Below are 17,596 nucleotides of genomic sequence, written 5' to 3' on the forward strand. Positions count from 1 at the left end.
GGTACGGTAGCGAACCATCAATTATGATTCTTAATTAAGATATATAATCAAACACAGTTACGATGAATCAAACATTGTCAACACAGTTTCCAACCCACTACACAAGCCGTGATGATATCGACATTTATCACAAGCCCAGGAATCACGATTTCCCGATCACATTTTTATTTGTACTTCTAATTAGCAATTCGGGTAACGAATCGAATTTGGGTTGCGTGCATCACATATGGTTATTGTAGACACACATTATGATCGACGTACGACTTATCCCGATGTGGTGCCATGGTTTTCATCAGATTGTGGTATCTCTATAACAATTTCTTGTATAACCTGTTGTTTGCTGTCATTTTAAGCAAGGATTTTTATGCACATTTAATCATACTTGACAGTAGTTGCTGCCTTTTTTAATTTTTTCTCCTTCTCCATATCTTATATCTAGCTAACGGTATGAACAGTGGAATATTTTTGTTAGATACTGGTGCCTGTATAATTATCATAACCAGGTTAGCTGGAACTAACAATTTTGTACCTTAAAATAAAAAAAAAAAAATTGGTCATAAGGTTTGTTGAACTATTCAGTCTAAAAGATGAAAAAGGAGACAGAAGACAGGGTACAAAACATTGAATGAGAAACAGACAGACAGACAGACAGACAGACAGACAGTATAATACACATTCATGTTAAACGGATGAAACCGACGAATGTCCACCAGCAAAACATTGACAGAAGACACTTCTTACAGACATGGTAATTTACTAACTAAATTTCATGAACTGATGAAAGAAAAAAAAGAAGAAAAAAGAACGACAGTGAGTTACAATGATAGTTCATCTATATATCGGATGTGTGTGTATATATATATATATATATATATAAACAGGACATGTATATGCTTTGCTCTCTCTCTCTCTCTCTCTCTCTCTCTCCCCCCCCCCCCCCCCCCCCCAAGAAGCCAACAAGACGAGTCTTGGTAGACACATGTGCAGTGTCATGATATTCCATATTCCAATGGCAATACAACGTTAGACCAATTTGTCCCATAATTCGAGACTGGCTGTCGCTTTCTGAACCCACTCGCAACCAAAGCATGGGAGCAAGCTAATTTTAACTCCATTTGGAATGGTCTGGAATCGATCAGACAATTTTTATATATCTCCCAAATATAAAAAAAAATTAAATTTCAGTTTATCAAATTTCCTATTATAAAAAACCAGACGACAGAACGACATTTTCTAACCAATCAATGACATCTCTCGAATTTCTTATTGCATAAATAAGTATAATTGTTTGCGCAAGAATGGATGACAATGAAGCATTCAAAATAAGTACTCAATTGACGTTTTCAACCCTACTAATATCCATAGAGACCTGTGACAATGCGAGATATTCTATTTTCTCTCCCTCTGTAATGATTCATTGGACATGAAATATTCCACGTATTATCAGCGGGGAGTACCGTGCAATGAATTATCGACTATGAACCAACCGACTGTCTATGGTGGGTAAGTGTATTTACATAGTAAATTGACAATTTAAAGTGAAATTACAAGGCATAAAAAAAAATTCGAAAGTAATGTTAGCGTAATTTATGGTCAATTTGTTCCACTATCAACATGTAACCAAATGGTATTGCCAAATTTTTTTTTGAAATTTCAGACCGCAACGATGATGATGTAATACGTAAGCAAGCAACGTGAGACTTCTCTTTTTCCTAGAAATACCAGAATTTGATGTAAAATAGGAGAAGGGAAAAAACAACCCAACCACGATGAATAAAACAACAAAACCAACGTATGCTTCCGCCAGTCATTAAAAGAACACCTCAGAGGATCTGAAGCACTCATGTGACGCTAATTCAGAAATAGCCTTGAGAAATCACCTCTCACTATACCACGGTTTAAAGGATCGGAATCAATGAACAACGGACGCTGACCACCATCGGCGGGGGCTCACCTGGTACCGGGATCCATCACTCTCCCCTCTCTCGAGTCCCGTGGCGGTTCATCGATACTGATAGAGGGTATAGGCGATTTGCATAGGACGGCGGTACTCGGGTCCCAATGATGCGCTTCAGATGGTATACCCTTGACTCCCTGGAGTAAAAGAAAGGAGGGGGAAAGTTTTTGGATTTTATATTCTGGGGATCGTACTTATAAGACACCATGAAGCACGTGACATTTCTGTTTTCAGTGATAATGAGTAATGGAGTTCTAACTCATGCTGGTGACATCAAAGTTGGTGAGCACTTTTAAATCTTTTAAAAACATATCAATCTTCAATAAAAAAAAGAATTTAAATTAAAGATGCACATTAACTCGTTATCTATCTGTATGTAAACCTTTTTTGTGTGGAGATTTCTTAAACTTTTTAGAAGCATTTTTTGAAAGTTCAATATGCGTGACATCCGAATGGAATCTTGGCGTACTTAATGATATTAATTTAATCTTCTTGATCATATCTAGCTGTAAATTAATAATCTTTTGATCTTGATTTTTACATCACTATAATTTTACCATCACAGCACAGACACTCGCATAGCATACTCTTCAAAAGAGTTTATCTTTCAAGTCTTCATGCGGTGATTAGGTCATGGGAATATTCGTGATGAAATCGGGCGGAGTTTCCAGGATTTCTTATTCTGTTCTAATTAGAACTCCCTGGTAGTAGAACTCTTACGCGTGGAAGGGTATAAAAATTCAATATTAACTCAACCACTTCGCCCCACTTTGATAGGGATAACTTTTTTGATGTCCTAATTGAGATTTGTGCATTCCCTGCAGGGTCGTACACGCGTTTATTTTGAAGGTGGTTATATAGATTACTGACTTGATCTTGAAATACCAGACGAAACTCCTCATAATTTTAGAACAGCTTGATCCATGCACGATAACGGAATGTACATGCAGTTTATTGTATGTAAAATTCGTTTTAGCTAGTTATATTACTGTAGCTTTCTCTTGCATAACTTTATAATTTACACACACAAAAACCCCACCCTGCCTTCTGTAGCCAGAAGGATTTTTAAAATCATTATCATTCGAAAAACACCTGTTACTACCTATCCATACCTATATATATCGAGAGGCAGCAATCATATAATTATCACATATAATATCATTTTGAAAATTATTTAAATTAATTTCATTACTAGTAACAGATTGAATATGAGGGTTATGATGACATCGACTTTCGAATGATATGACCTTGAAAGACGCAATTTAAAGCATTGTAGTAGGTTATTTTTACATTCGCATGTAAAAGTGACTTCGACAGTATATTTTCTTGTACATGTACTTTAAGGTACATGTTATAGTTGCATCAACACAATTGGCGGAATACACGTTACCGCCAGAATGCTGATTCGGCTGGAACTGTAAATAATTTCATTATGCTGTTAAGGTTTCCTTTAGAATTTGTCAAGACGGTCTCCTTTCTTGAATGGCATCATGGATCAGCTGAGAATTGAACAAGACGTGCATGTGCATGCATGCTAGGTCAAATATTCGCTCACTATTCCATTTACATATGTAATATATAACTCCAGAGATATAAAAACGTAGGGCATACATACTAATTACTGAATTACGATGTGTGTCATTAATTCGATGTGTCCATCCATTTCATAACTAGTATTATGTACTTTACCATTCCAAAGTCGCTAGTTTAATAATAAGTATGTAAATGTTTCTCAGCGAGGAAAAAAAGATCTGATACCCATGCAAGAGAGTTTGAGAATCGATTGCATTGATGGGCGCATAATCTGAGCAATTCTAAGATTTTGTGAATAGAAATTTAACTACAACTCAATTTGATAACAACAAATGGCTTTTGGTTCAAAAAAGAGGATTGGTCTGGCTACAATCCCTCAAATATTTTCAATATTGTACGAATCTGTTCTTCGGAAACACAATCATCTTTGCATTTTCTGGATGACGTTGACTTAATGATGATATAAGTTCTATAGAGTACAAGATTTCAGCAACAAACATTATGTCGTACAAAATGCATACGACCTTCATTTAACTTTATTCATAACGATACCAAACACAACTCCAGGGAGAGTTGATACGGTGGCAATCTCGTACAACGCTTTGATTCTTTACTGAAACCAAGAGTTCAATACGTCATACAAATATATAATCAAAGAATTTTATTGATAAAAGGGGCATTAATGGCGCATCTAGGTCCCGTGTATAATGATAGAGGACGCCTCATTGGAAGAAATGGAACTGTCTTAAGTTTGAAATGCTGTCCAAAAAAACCCCTTATTTTGATGTATGCCAGCAATTACTCAATTTAGGTTGCTTTTTTTGTGACGTAGCCTTTGCGTAGACCACTTTTAGTTAAGCTCTCATTGTTGTAATAATTATCATATAATATTTTATTTGAATAGAATGTTTATTTTAAACTTCTTCGCCACCAAATAGTTTGCATGTTAAATTGTGACGTTTCATTGCAATGGCGGTATATAGTACTTGGTGAAAATTGGTTTTGGGCCACTGATAAGTCTGTAAATCAGCATTCCAGTCGTAAATGCATACTGGTACATGTACATGTATATATATCGGTACATAGAATATTCTATTCCATAACAAAATGTATATAAAGGTTAAAGTGACCCTTATAATCAGAATGTGGTTCTAAATCTCAAATAAGAACTAAATAAGCGGCATAAATGAAGATATGAATATAAAGTTCGAAACTTTAGAGTCAACTGTATTTTTCAAAGTCAGCATATGACCTACAGAAAAAAAATGGACGTACAATATTGTGACAAGTCTAAAATGTAAAACCACAATAAGGCAATGATGATCATAAATATGATAAAGGTAATATATATAAATAGATGATGATGATATCGATGATGATGATGATGATGATGATGATGATGATGATGATGATGCGACGGTGATGGGAAATCCATCATAATGATATTTTTGCACATGCGTCGGTATACCAATTCCTTAGATATTGCTCGGATATCCCAGTTAATTGCATTGCACAACCATATGCTTTAATGCAGTTGAAGCGATGACGCAATGATACTCAATCATGATCTTATTAACAGAAATAGATGCTGATGAAAACTTGGCGGCTTCGAATTGACATATAGTACGGACCAAAAGGGAAAACATGTTTATGTGTAGAAGATGAAAACGGTTGAATTTGAACATGCTTGTTTGTCCCTTTTTTTTGCATATACATTTACCTATCTATGAAGAACGGGAAGGGAAGCCAGTTACTATTAATGTATGTTAAATTAAATTTTCAATTACATTCTTGCAATACAACCAAAAACACGTTTTTATAAGATCAAGTGGAAAATATATATTTTGTAGATGTATTAACTAATAATGGGGGAATACTTAGCTGTAAAAATAATCAACGGAATTTTCAAGGCAGAAAGAAAGCTTCTTCGAGAGCAAAGAAATTCATTATTGTTGATTATAAATACTAATATAAATGTTCTACGATATTTTAACCATCATAAGTAAACATGATCACATAAGACTAAAACAAAATCTGAGACTAGCGCATTTCTAACGTTTATGATACTATTTATGTTTGCTTTGAGTAATATAGAATCAAAGGAAAAAAGTTACTACAACTGATATCGATTTTCCATCATGTTAGTAAATATCAAACCATATTTGTTTATACTCGGTGCTTCATCCTTATCAGTCAATCCAGAGACACCAAACGATTCAAGATCGAGATCTCTAGACACATTTAGAAAGAGGAGAACGTTACCTTCTAAAGCAGCTAATTGCATTAATTCTCTGTGTAGTCCCTGATGGCTCTTAGTAATGCATACTATCATTAGTCGTACATTCGCATCAACAAATACAAACGATTGTTGATTTCATAATAGTAGGGGGAAAAAACCATTGCGAAATACTAACTATGTCATTGTTCAAGCTCACTGAGGTTGTTGAACCAAAAACATTGCAAAATGCTTATTATGATAAGATTATGTTGCATATATGTTAACTTTATAAAGTACTTATTATGCCATCAAGACAATGACGTTTGTACTTAAAAATATAAATAGAGTTCATGTCCCAAACCAGATTGCAAATAAAGATATTTTTATAATTGATAAGTTTTCTGTCTATTGTAACAATACAATTCCATTGTATAACCACTGTATCGACATGTTTTACACCGGACATAGTTGATTGATCGATTTCTGTTGTTTGTAGTCTTTTCGATAGACTATCATTCGCATTAAAATGTTTTAGAATAATGCCAGTAAATGATCATTGTGTCTTTTACTAATTAAAGTAATGGACTCATCGACAATTTAAAATGGTTAATCAGTAAAAGATAATTGCGCCAAAAAAAATAAAGGGAAATATTTAACGTGTCAGATTACGACTTTCATTCTTGAATATACCAATGGTATAAAAGCAAAGAAAAAAATTGACCTGACCGTTTTATGTATATGTGAAGAGGGCTGAATGGAGATATTTTTTGCACTGCCAGTTAGAAAGTACTCTTAATTCTCTGTACCAAAGAAATTGCCTGAATGACTTTGAAACACATGGATTTAAATGATTTAAAGAATGCAATTTAATACGTCTATTTTGCTTTGTGAATTTAATCTAGTAGTTTTTTGTTTTATCACACAAACCTCCTTCAGTAAAGTTCATGAAGTAAAGATGTATGGATATACTAGTAATGATTCTATTTCACTCAACATTATACAATTAAATGCAGCATGGTTATGCATCGTGGCAAAACGTATCATAGAATGAAAGTTTTAAATTCACATCTGCGTCAGGAAAATTTATACGCATACCGACTGTGGATTAAGTTTTCCTCCTCTTCATATACATCTGTATTCTCATCCAATTAAAAGGTGAAATTTGAATTTTTGGAACTTTGAAAACAAAGATTCATGATATAAAAACATGCAGTTGATCATGCATACAGGTGCATGCCTATAAATCAAAGATTTTGATGAGATTTCGTTGGCTACAGTCTGAGAGTCAGTAAGCGTTTGCGTGATTTGCCATGGGGTTATAAAGTTCAATTTTTAGAATATCACACAGAATCTGTTTTTCTTCTGAAGAAGCGCTCCTTCCGCCACAATTTCATTTATACATGAATATGTTTTGTTTACTGACAACAAGTTGCTGCTCTTGTTGAAGGCAATGGAAAAGAAGGATCTGACCATAATCAATTATATTTACTTATACATTTTCAAATTGTTATTTGGCAGCCGTTTTACCAGACTGGTGGCAATATATTCCGAGGTTTGTCTCCAGACAAAAGGTGTCTTCACTGCAATTCACCAATCTAACATCAGAATCGAACGAAACTCAGTACGACAAAATAATTGAAGGTAATCTAAGTGAAAATTATCGTTCAGCCGAAACAAACATCAAAACACTTCTAGAAGAAACCATTGCAATTCAAATGATTAAATACACAGTACTGTTAAAAATTTTTGAATTATTAATGGCAAAAGAATTGCTTTTATTTTCTTCATTTTCAGTGATAAATTACTTGAATGAAAGCCATTCCGATGTGGTATTCGGCCCGTGTAGAAGGGATATTAGTATAGCGGTCGAGGGGTTACGAATGCCATACATTTGTACAACCTTTGACCCGGAAGTGGAAGTTTTCAAATTCCAGATACTTCCGGCCTTGTCCGATTTCATAGAAGCAATGAGGAAATTTGTTTACTGCCAGTACCGACAGGGCGGGTATGGGGAATACAAGACGATTATATACGAAGGAAACAAAGGTATACAGCATTCAACAACTCATTGAAATGTTATATCAACTCTAAAGAGCCATAGTGGTTTCACTGATCTTTTCAACACTATTTTTTTTTTACATTGAAACGAGCTCGTTTGTTCATTTGATTGCAACACGGAAAGCCAATTAAACAAAAATTATTTAAATTTGAACATGAAGAAAAACCCTTAATCGTTTTGATTGTGAATTGATGCTTAAATGCGCATGTATAATATTATATTTCTTAAGAATTGTGTTCCTGAGCTTAAAAAATAAAATACTTGTAGAACTTTTTTTTCGAATATGATAGAAATTGATAATTTTTCTTAAGTATCTGAAGCTCGATGTTTCCATATATAAAATAGACAAACAGGGTTTAAATCCTATCTATAAGGCTAACGATCCCTGTCAAAAACGCATGTTTTGAAAGTCAAAGGAATCATTAAACTCTGTCTGACCCTCTCTCCGAGGAAATTCATCAAATTAATAACGGCGGCAGTTTTTAATTATTCATTGCTGTCATTTCCTCGTAGGGTTCCACTTTGATGACAATATTCTGAACCACCGGAAGACCACCCGTTTATACGCCGTGAATGAAGAAAACATGGAGGCCAAAAAACATACTATCACACACTACTTGATGCTCATGCGCAAAGAACTTATTCGAGACATTATCGTTATATGTGATCCAAAGACCGTAGAAATGTTGTTAAAGACGGTAAAGATCCAATATGTAAATTAAAATTAAATTAAGTCAAATGTTTTAAGATAATTTGCTAATGAGGCCGATCAAGTATTTATAAGATTTTCGTTTCGTTGGTTTCAGGCTTGGGAACTAGCCATGCTTAGTCTGCCGTTTAGATGGTATTTCTACGATCCAGTAAGTTTCTTTCTGAACTCAATTTAATTTAATTAATATTATTAATTAATATTAAGAAAGTATTATCTAGTATGTGGGTGGAAATGTCTAAAAAGTGGTAAATAATTGATTGAAAAACTTCATTTTTTTCTTTCGGAGCATTGGTTTCATTGTTAAAAAACTATGATGTATAATTTTTTTTCAAATTGAGTACAATTTATCTAATTTTTTGATGAATGCATTTGCCATGCCCCCAAAATAGTAGATGAATAAATACAAATTAAACAAAGCAAAAAAACAAAACTTACAATTATTATGATTGAAATCGAAGAAATTAAATCGAAAAATTCAAATAAAAATTTGTTTCCCAATTTTGTTTGTATCAATTTCAGGCATTTCACTTACGACACATACTGGAGAGCCTACCCCGGTTCGCTAACAGCTTCACGGTTTTCACTCTTATACCGAGCTATGAGCAAGCGACCTTGTATCCCAGTGACCTTGACCTTAACGCGATGCTGACGATGGACACCCTTTCTACAATCTCTATGATATGTGGCGTGTCCAGCATCAACAACGATAGAGAATCGCTTCTTTCTGCTCTACAAAATGTAAGCAATAATCACAATGATTGATCAATCGCAATTTCTCTGACTTTTTCGGTATAGGTAGAGCTGTATAGTAGAAAAGGCCTTAGAATTTGCAATCAATAATAAAATGAACTATTTGATTGAAGTGAAGCTGGTATAAAATAAATAAATATCATAATTGATTCATTTTTCTTTTCTTTTTTTTTTTTATATAGAAAACCTTTCGAGGTTACACTGGAAACATAAGTTTTGATGCCAGTCATCAGCGTGTGAACTACAGTATCAATATGTTCCATTTTAATGGATCACAGTACTTCAAGGTACTTCTTAAATAAAAATTGAACTTAGCTCTAGGATAAATCGATCTTTTACTACAGTAAAGTATAAACATGAACTTTTTGATCATGAAAATTCGTGGCAGTTTAATTTTGGTCGTAATCGTTGGAACATTTAACACCAACAATTACACCACCAACAAAATGTAAAAACTTGATTCTATCGAAACCACGAAATTGCATTCAAAACGGCCTAAACCAAAACGGTAACTTACGAAAAACTGATCAGGCGAAGTGTAAGGTTTCCTCAGTTGCATGTAATTTTTTCAGTTGGGTTCTTGGTGGGCGGGGGATTCCCCCGGTTCCAGAACAATCCAGTTGGAGAATACCTCTGAAGTTCAGCACTGGAGTGACCAAAACCAGACATATACATTCCCTCTAAAGGGAAGGACCATTAAAGTTGTAACCATCATTGTAAGCTTTTCTCGCTGCTATAGTCATTGTAAATTGCAACTTGATTGTAACTATGATTACATATTTGTTGAATCACAATGAACGCATAATGATAAATTGTTCAGTGTTAGCTGTAATTTTTATTGTAATTAATTATTACCATGTGAATCGTGAATAATTCTGAACGTGATTGAAGTTGAATCTCGTGATTAAATGTTGTAATACGTGATATGATTTATTCATGTATAAGTTACTGTACGTAACTTTGTATGTTGTTTTGTACATGTATCTCGCTGCAGTTACGATTGTCATAAATTATGTAACTTTCAAAAGAAACGTGACACTCACCATTCCGTTCTACATCCCGTTATACATAAATTTGAAGAAATTTAAACATATCTTCAGGAAGAACCCTTTATGATGTACAAAAAAGGACATGGGAATTTGACCGGGAATGACCGCTTTGAGGGTTACTGCGTGGACCTAATACAGGAACTGTCCACCATACTGGATTTCAAATATGAACTGTACCTTGTCCATGACAACCGGTTCGGGGCCAGACGACCGGACGGCCACTGGGATGGGATGGTGGGAGAAGTCCTAGCTGGGGTGAGTTTTAAAATACCGGTATTTTTTGCTTAGTATTTTACTGTTTGATCTTCAGAATTGGAAAAATAATAGAAGAAAGGAGAGAGGTGAAAGGAATTTTTCACAGATTTCACAAATGGGGAGAAATTTATAAGATAGTAGGAAAATGGTCAAGAACACTTGCAAATACAATTATAGTTCGTAATTATTTTAATTTTACGATGTGTGTTCATGTATGTGTCATTTAAGCAGTGTTTGTCGTGTTGAAGAGAGTTTATTAATAGAACGATGTAACGTTCTGTATTCAATATGATGTATTGAAAATACGAGAGAATTTAGATTATTCATATCGTAACTATGGCATGTCTGTAACTATAGGATCGGAAAATGTTGTCATGATTAAAATTTATAGTCCGCGGTTTATGAAAGCTCAGAGAATGGGTGGCAATTTACGATGTAATCTCATACGTATGCCTAATTCAAAAAGCTTTCAACGAGCTTCCATCGTTATGTAAATTGAGTCAAATACAAGTTATGTATCCTGAGAGCAAAATAAAATTCGACTCCATTGCAAAACTACGTCTGTCAATTTGTTATTAGAATTTTTTTTATAGAAATAAGAGAAAGTAACATCTGCTACGCGTGAATTTAAAAGATGTCTTGTCATGATTACGCAATAAGTTAACAAGCGTATATGACATGCATTAATAGCAGTTTTAAAAAATTCATTTTGGTCAGAGCTTATTCTATTTGCACTGAGTATCCCAGAGCAATATTTGATTATTATACAACATTCATTTTAACACTGCTTAAAAATTTTTCATTTTGGTTCTTTTTGGTTAGATTTTTGAATTTATCATTCTACGTTTTTTTTCCCATTGTTTATATTACATTTGTAATTGCATGAAGTGCATATTAAATAAAGGAACTTATAAATGAATTTCAATTACATGTACTTTTAAAGATATTAAAAGATATTTACTAAATTGATCTCTTCAAGTACGCTTTAATTAGGATGTGTGATTTAGCCCTACAGATATGATGTTCTGTAGATTTCACGCCTGTCAATCATATTCAGACTGACGGATCCTCGCTCTCACGTGACTAAGATCATCTTTGATATAACGCACCTGCGGTCTGATAAATGCATTATATATATACGTACTATACTTACCTGAATCCGTTTCGTATAGGTCCCATGGTGTAATGGTTAGCACTCTGGACTTTGAATCCAGCGATCCGAGTTCAAATCTCGGTGGGACCTGGGGTTATATTTTTTGTACTTAATGAAATGATAATTCTACATATGAAATTATTTATTTGTCTACCCAAAGCCAGTTCTATATTTAATGTCAACCCATGGCGTACCATTTGGAGAACTAAAATACAAGTTTAAATATTATCATGTTTGGCTTTGTTTACCATGAATATCTAAAAACTACATCCGCTATATTTACAAAACATTTATAACTTTATGAATTAAAAAAAGTGGGTTTTGAATTTTTAAGTAAACGTACAGAATTTACTTTTGATAGCGTAATAACTGATGAACAAAACCTATAAAGCGGTACTATAGTTTGCTTGATTAGAAGAAAATGAACTTGTAATCTAAAATCAACTTGTTTGGAGCGTTATCATTAATTTGTTTCTTGTAAATGATGAACTATCTAAATTTAATTATAAGTTCAACGTTTGTGTGCACGTGTAGATAAAGCATTTTAAATCCCAAAATGAATATGTCGCCTACTGCCACATAGTTAAAACCTGTTGGATCAAACATGGTTTGATTAAAAAAAATACAATCGAAAAAACGTTAAAAAGAATAAAAAGTAACTGTATAAATATTTAATCATTCATAAAAAAACACTATGTGGCCTTGAATCCTTCGATATACATTTTAATCGATTTTGAAGACTCCATCATTTAATTTGATGATTGCTCACTATACAGATATATATACACTGTATCTAGATAAGTGTAGAAAATCTAAAATAAATCATATTTGATTTATAATGCGTAATAAATTAAAAAGATGATATCAAATTAAAAGTATCGTTATCCTTTATCCCTTCAAACATTTAATATAATACGTATATAGGTCCCATGGTGTAATGGTTAGCACTCTGGACTTTGAATCCAGCGATCCGAGTTCAAATCTCGGTGGGACCTTATTTTTTACCTTCCTCTTTAGAGGGTGGGGGAAATAAGGGAAATTTAAACAATACAGATATCGATGATTTTTACAATTAATTTTTATTCTTTGAAAAAAAAATAGACACCTTTGTTTATTAAAAATGTGTAGAGTTGGAATTTAAAACCATTTTATCAAGAGTTTGGAGTTTCAAAAGGACGTATTAAGTATTTCTTGCGTAAAAACAATTGGAAATGACTCGGTTTCAAGCGAAATATATACCGATTGCGTAGTCTTAGCTCAAAAGCCAGATAAATCTGTTTGATTTCAAAGAGCCATGGCTGAGTGGCTAGCAACAAAATAGACAGGCCTACGTAACATTGCTGTTTGACGCAAATATCCAAAGTCCAAGCTATTGTTAAAACGATTCTATTTGGTTTTTCAGAACGCTACAATGGTGGTCGCCTCACTGAGTGTAAATGCCCGGCGCGAAGAAGCCATCGACTTTACCAAACCTTTCATGACGAGGTACGTGACAGTGATTATGAAGATCCCGGAAACACCACGGAGAATTTTTGAATTCATCTCCCCGTTATCTCACACAATATACCTCTGCACCTTCAGTGCATGCATCATCGTCGCATTTAGCTTGTATTTCTTTGAGAAGAACAGTGCGTATGAAAAGCAAGAAAAAGTTACTTTCAAGGATTGCGTTTGGCTTACCTTTGGAACTCTTCTTGAAGGAGGTACGGAAGGTGTCCCAACAACGACTTCCGGACGAATTCTTTTGTATACATGGTGCTTCTTCGTTTTGATTTTGGTCGCTTCATACACAGCAAACTGGGCAGCTTTTTTAACTGTCAAAAAGTTCAAAGCGCCAGTGAAATCAATCTACGACTTAACTTCACAAAAAGAAATTCAATACGGGACAGTCAAAAGCAGCGCCATTTTGTCTTTCTTCCAAACTTCCAACGTGGAAACCTTCAGAAAGATAGGCAGCGAGATGATGAACAATCAATCTAACATCGTAGGATCATCTACAGAAGGATATCGAAGAGTGAGTGAAGGGGGCTATGGGTTTTTCTGGGACTCCACGGTAAATGCTTTCAAAACGAACAGGGAGTGTCTTTTAACGACCATCGGTCCTGACTTTGCACCGCGAGGGTACGGAATAGGGCTCCCTCCAGGAGCCACGTATCTTGATGAATTGTCTATCAACATTCTTCGACTGGGTGACAGCGGTTTTCTAGACCAGTTACAACAAAAGTATGCATCTATTTTCATATTATTTATATATTTATATAAAATGGAAATCAGTATCTTAAAGGAGCATGGTCACGATTTTGGTCAAAAATGATTTGTTCCATTTTAATGTTTACAATGCTTTAGTAAGGCATTTTAATAGGCAGCCAAAATTTGAGTGTCAGTTGATGAGTTATAAGCGTGTTACAGAGCTTACAATTCTTCGCTATGTAAACAAAGCGTTTGTTTACATTTCGAATGTTGAAGTGAAATTTCCAGTTTTAGACCTAAAATAAATGTGTTAATCGTTAGGAACTGTCTATTAATGCTTTAAATGAATAATAAGATAGACAAACCAGCTTTAAGAAGATTTTTTACTGATTTATTGAATCTATGTAAACAAAAACAGAGCACGAGCCTTGTTTACATGACGAAGAATTGTGAGCCCTGTATCTTGCTTAAAACTCAACGACTGGCACCCAAATTTCATTTGATCATTAGAAATGCATAAAATATTTTCTAAAGCATTGCTTTAACAACAAAAACAGAAAAATAAAATTTGACCAAAATCGTGATCATGCCCCTTTAAAGTATTCAGTAAATCGTCAATTCATAAAATCCTGGGCTGTATTTAAATAAAAGAACTTACAACAAATTATAAATAAATGTAAGTTGCATGGTCATCAATGCGCAAGTCTTAGATTTACAAAAGCATTCCTTCATAACTAGTATATTTTTGCAATGTTATAATTAACATTTAGTTAAACTATTCGGTAACAAATGAAAAATGAATGTAATAGGAATTTAGTCTTAAATCTTTGAAGTTTTTTTTTTTACAAATCGCAGGTCAGTGCTGTATTTTACAGAACAAAATCTGATTATATCTTATGACGTCATTGTAGGTGGTGGGGAGAGCGGAAATGTTCTCGCGATAAGGAGGAAGACGAGAACAACGCAAGTGGACTCAAATTGGAGAACGCCTCGGGGTTGTTCTTTGTGTTGGGGGCCGGAATTGTCCTGTCCGTGTTCGTACTGTTAGTCCAGGGGTTTATACGGAACATAAGGCCCAAAATCATAACAGGTCAAAGTGAAACTGTGACATAGTCAAGAAACAGTTTTTATTTTCTTGAAATGCATTAAATTGAATTTCATTTGAGCGCAGTTTTTCCCTCATTGCAAAACAAAATCAAAACTGCAATGCAATATTCCTGGAGGTGTTGTTGTTTGTCTAGAAGAATGAAATTTGTGTCTGTATATCAAGTAAGGATAAGTGGACATATCATTTTCTGGAATATCGCAAGAGAAGATTCTACGTCATTAGCTGTAAGGTCACAGTGACATTTTTGTAGTGAACATGAGGGCGGAATAGTGAGTACATGGATAGCATACTAAGTTTTTCCTCAGAATTATTTCATTGTCGAATGCCATGTATGTAAATATTTAGTAGAAAGCGTGTGTTTGGGTTGAAAGGATTTAATTTTGATGTCCATGGAATTATGGAAATGTCAAGATGTGCAATATATATGTGTTCAGCAATTTGAACGTATACATTTAAGAAATAAACAGCATGTTAAAAAGTTCACCGAGTGGTTGGTCACGTGATCAAATCCTGTAAATTATTTGCAAATGTAAATATTGTAAAATCAATCATATCGTGTTTTCTGTGTTTATGTAGTTGACAGGTGTGATAGTCTGTTTTGTAAAAATGCATGCATAGTACTCATCTATCTCAAAATTTTGTACATACATATGTATCTAAAATATTTCTACGTGTGTTTTTATCCCTTTGAGGAAAAAGCCCAGAAACACGTGCAGATTCCAAATATGGTGTGAATTCCATGATTTTACATTTTAATATTTGATATGTTTGAATTTTTATTGTTCCCTACAGAGCCCTTGATTGTGAATAAACATCAACCATCATATATAAAGATCATCAAAATAAATGTTAAAATAGTTGATACTGAGTAATTATCAGATGCATCGTAAAATTCTCTCTAATGTCAGGTTGTTGGGCGTTTACACCGGATGTGGAATTATGGGATTCTTTGCCAAATAAACTGCCCACCTTTAACGCCTTCGCTTTTTCCTGTCAATTAAGCTGATGTGAACCATATTTTCTAGCATTCTCCTTTGATTAATAGAGTTTACTTTATAGTTTAGCCCAAAGGTTGTTTACATAAGCCCACTCAAGTAATCTCGATGAATATGATTTTAGACTGATATCTGTAGCAAAGTTTTTGGACTAAATGGCATATTGAACTATGAAATAGCTGGTTTATACGGAGTGAAAACGTCCCTTTTGGTAGGAATATTTGGTAGTTCAGTTTGTAAATGCTCTCTTGCTGTTATTTTGATTGATTAAGATTTGTGAACTTAGTTACTTTATTCGTTTACATGTGTAACAGAATATGTCTATATTGCGTGTGTATCTGTAATACATGCTATTAGGAATAAAAACAATTTTTTAAAATGTCCTTCTTGTTTTGGAAAGGGTAGTTATTATCACTGAACAAGCAGTCATTTCTGAATTCATGTGGGTGAGAGTACATTTAACATAGTTACACGTATTACAAGTGCTGAAAGGGGGGGGGGGTGATTGTATGAATTACATTTTGCAGACGCTCTGATATGAATTTTACCGTAGGGTCGACACCATCTGCATTATAAAACTAATACTTGGATTAAAATACAGGTCAATAAAAACATTAGTTGCTAAGGTTTATGCATACACTTGTTCTAAAATGTACATACATTTATTATACGAGGTTGGAATACATAGAAGTAATATAATCAAGCTTTTGATCTTTGTCGTAGAAGGTTAATTAGAGAAATCCGTTGGAAAACAGTTGGGTATTTCGCATTCATTTGATAATTGCTACTACTGATAAGATACACGTGCTTTAAGAGTCAATTAATTATGTATGGAATGTAGGTAAGTCCAGACTTACGTTCAGATAGGGTACACCTCACCTGATTAAGACCTATTATTAATACATGCAATTTTTTTCGCAATTTACATTTTCGATTGCTTCTAAACATTTATACAAAGTCATAGCATTAAAATTGTTTTTAAAAAGTTTGACAAACAATTTTTTAAGAAAAAAAGCAATGAAATTTCGACTATTTAATATATAATGGATTTTTTAAAAACTTCATTTTTTATGCTCATTACTCGCATTTGAATTATTTACTATACATGCAGTCCGAACAAGCATTCTGAGAGTATTGCATAAGCAATACACGTCCCCTACCGGTTTGTATTATTCTATGAAAGCTCCCAAGCACACTACTATTTCAGAGCTATTGTAAACGAGATGGCATGCTTTAAGGTCAGACGACACGTTCCTCAAGAATCTTTTTTGTATCTCCTCGTAATAAAGAGTTCCTATAAAAAATATTAATTTTATAATTATTTTAAAAATGATTAAAATTTTATTGGATGTGGTCATGTGTCTAGATGGCCGAGTGGTTAGAAACGTGGCCGCTCACTGCCAGAAGCGTATAGGTTCTAGAGGTCGTGAGTTCAAAGCCCCGCCCCGGCCGTGACAGAGTTCCAATATGGTGAATTTTGCTGTGCTGAATATTTACTTATTTTTATATCAGCGATTCAAGTGTATTTTCAAGAAGATTATATAGGATAATGCATACTCTAGTATTTTGCAGAAATGCCTGGTAAGATACCCTAATTTTTTGCAAGAAAACTTGTCA

General features: G+C 33.9%; 1 protein-coding gene and 2 non-coding genes across 4 annotated transcripts; all 3 read left to right on the top strand.

Annotated features, from left to right (window-relative positions):
• Positions 1–1,345: 1,345 nt before the first annotated feature.
• Positions 1,346–16,078, top strand: LOC105327397 (glutamate receptor ionotropic, kainate 2). Of its 2 annotated transcripts, none has more exons than XM_034444426.2 (12): positions 1,346–1,503; positions 1,658–2,239; positions 7,227–7,349; positions 7,503–7,754; positions 8,281–8,465; positions 8,574–8,627; positions 8,999–9,217; positions 9,412–9,516; positions 9,802–9,945; positions 10,330–10,533; positions 13,089–13,909; positions 14,788–16,078. In XM_034444426.2, the coding sequence occupies exons 2-12, from the start codon at positions 2,164–2,166 to the stop codon at positions 14,987–14,989; spliced, it is 2,385 nt and encodes a 794-aa protein (XP_034300317.2). In that variant the 5' UTR covers positions 1,346–1,503; positions 1,658–2,163; the 3' UTR covers positions 14,990–16,078. The 2 variants fall into 2 exon arrangements, with proteins under 2 accessions (XP_034300317.2, XP_065932121.1); XM_066076049.1 differs by having other exon boundaries at positions 1,357–1,499.
• On the top strand, positions 11,705–11,776 carry Trnaq-uug (transfer RNA glutamine (anticodon UUG)). Its single transcript has one exon. It is a non-coding gene; the product is annotated as a tRNA-Gln (tRNA).
• Positions 12,610–12,681, top strand: Trnaq-uug (transfer RNA glutamine (anticodon UUG)). Its single transcript has one exon. It is a non-coding gene; the product is annotated as a tRNA-Gln (tRNA).
• Positions 16,079–17,596: the final 1,518 nt, after the last annotated feature.

This window comes from Magallana gigas, chromosome 2 (assembly GCF_963853765.1).
Source record: "Magallana gigas chromosome 2, xbMagGiga1.1, whole genome shotgun sequence".
Classification (NCBI taxonomy): domain Eukaryota; kingdom Metazoa; phylum Mollusca; class Bivalvia; order Ostreida; family Ostreidae; genus Magallana; species Magallana gigas.

Coding starts and splice junctions, on each gene's coding strand:
- LOC105327397 (XM_034444426.2), top strand. CDS start 2,164: ATGAAGCACGTGACATTTCTGTTTTCAGTGATAATGAGTAATGGAGTT. Junction 7,755..8,280: donor TATATACGAAGGAAACAAAG/GTATACAGCATT, acceptor ATTTCCTCGTAG/GGTTCCACTTTGATGACAAT. Junction 8,466..8,573: donor TAGAAATGTTGTTAAAGACG/GTAAAGATCCAA, acceptor CGTTGGTTTCAG/GCTTGGGAACTAGCCATGCT.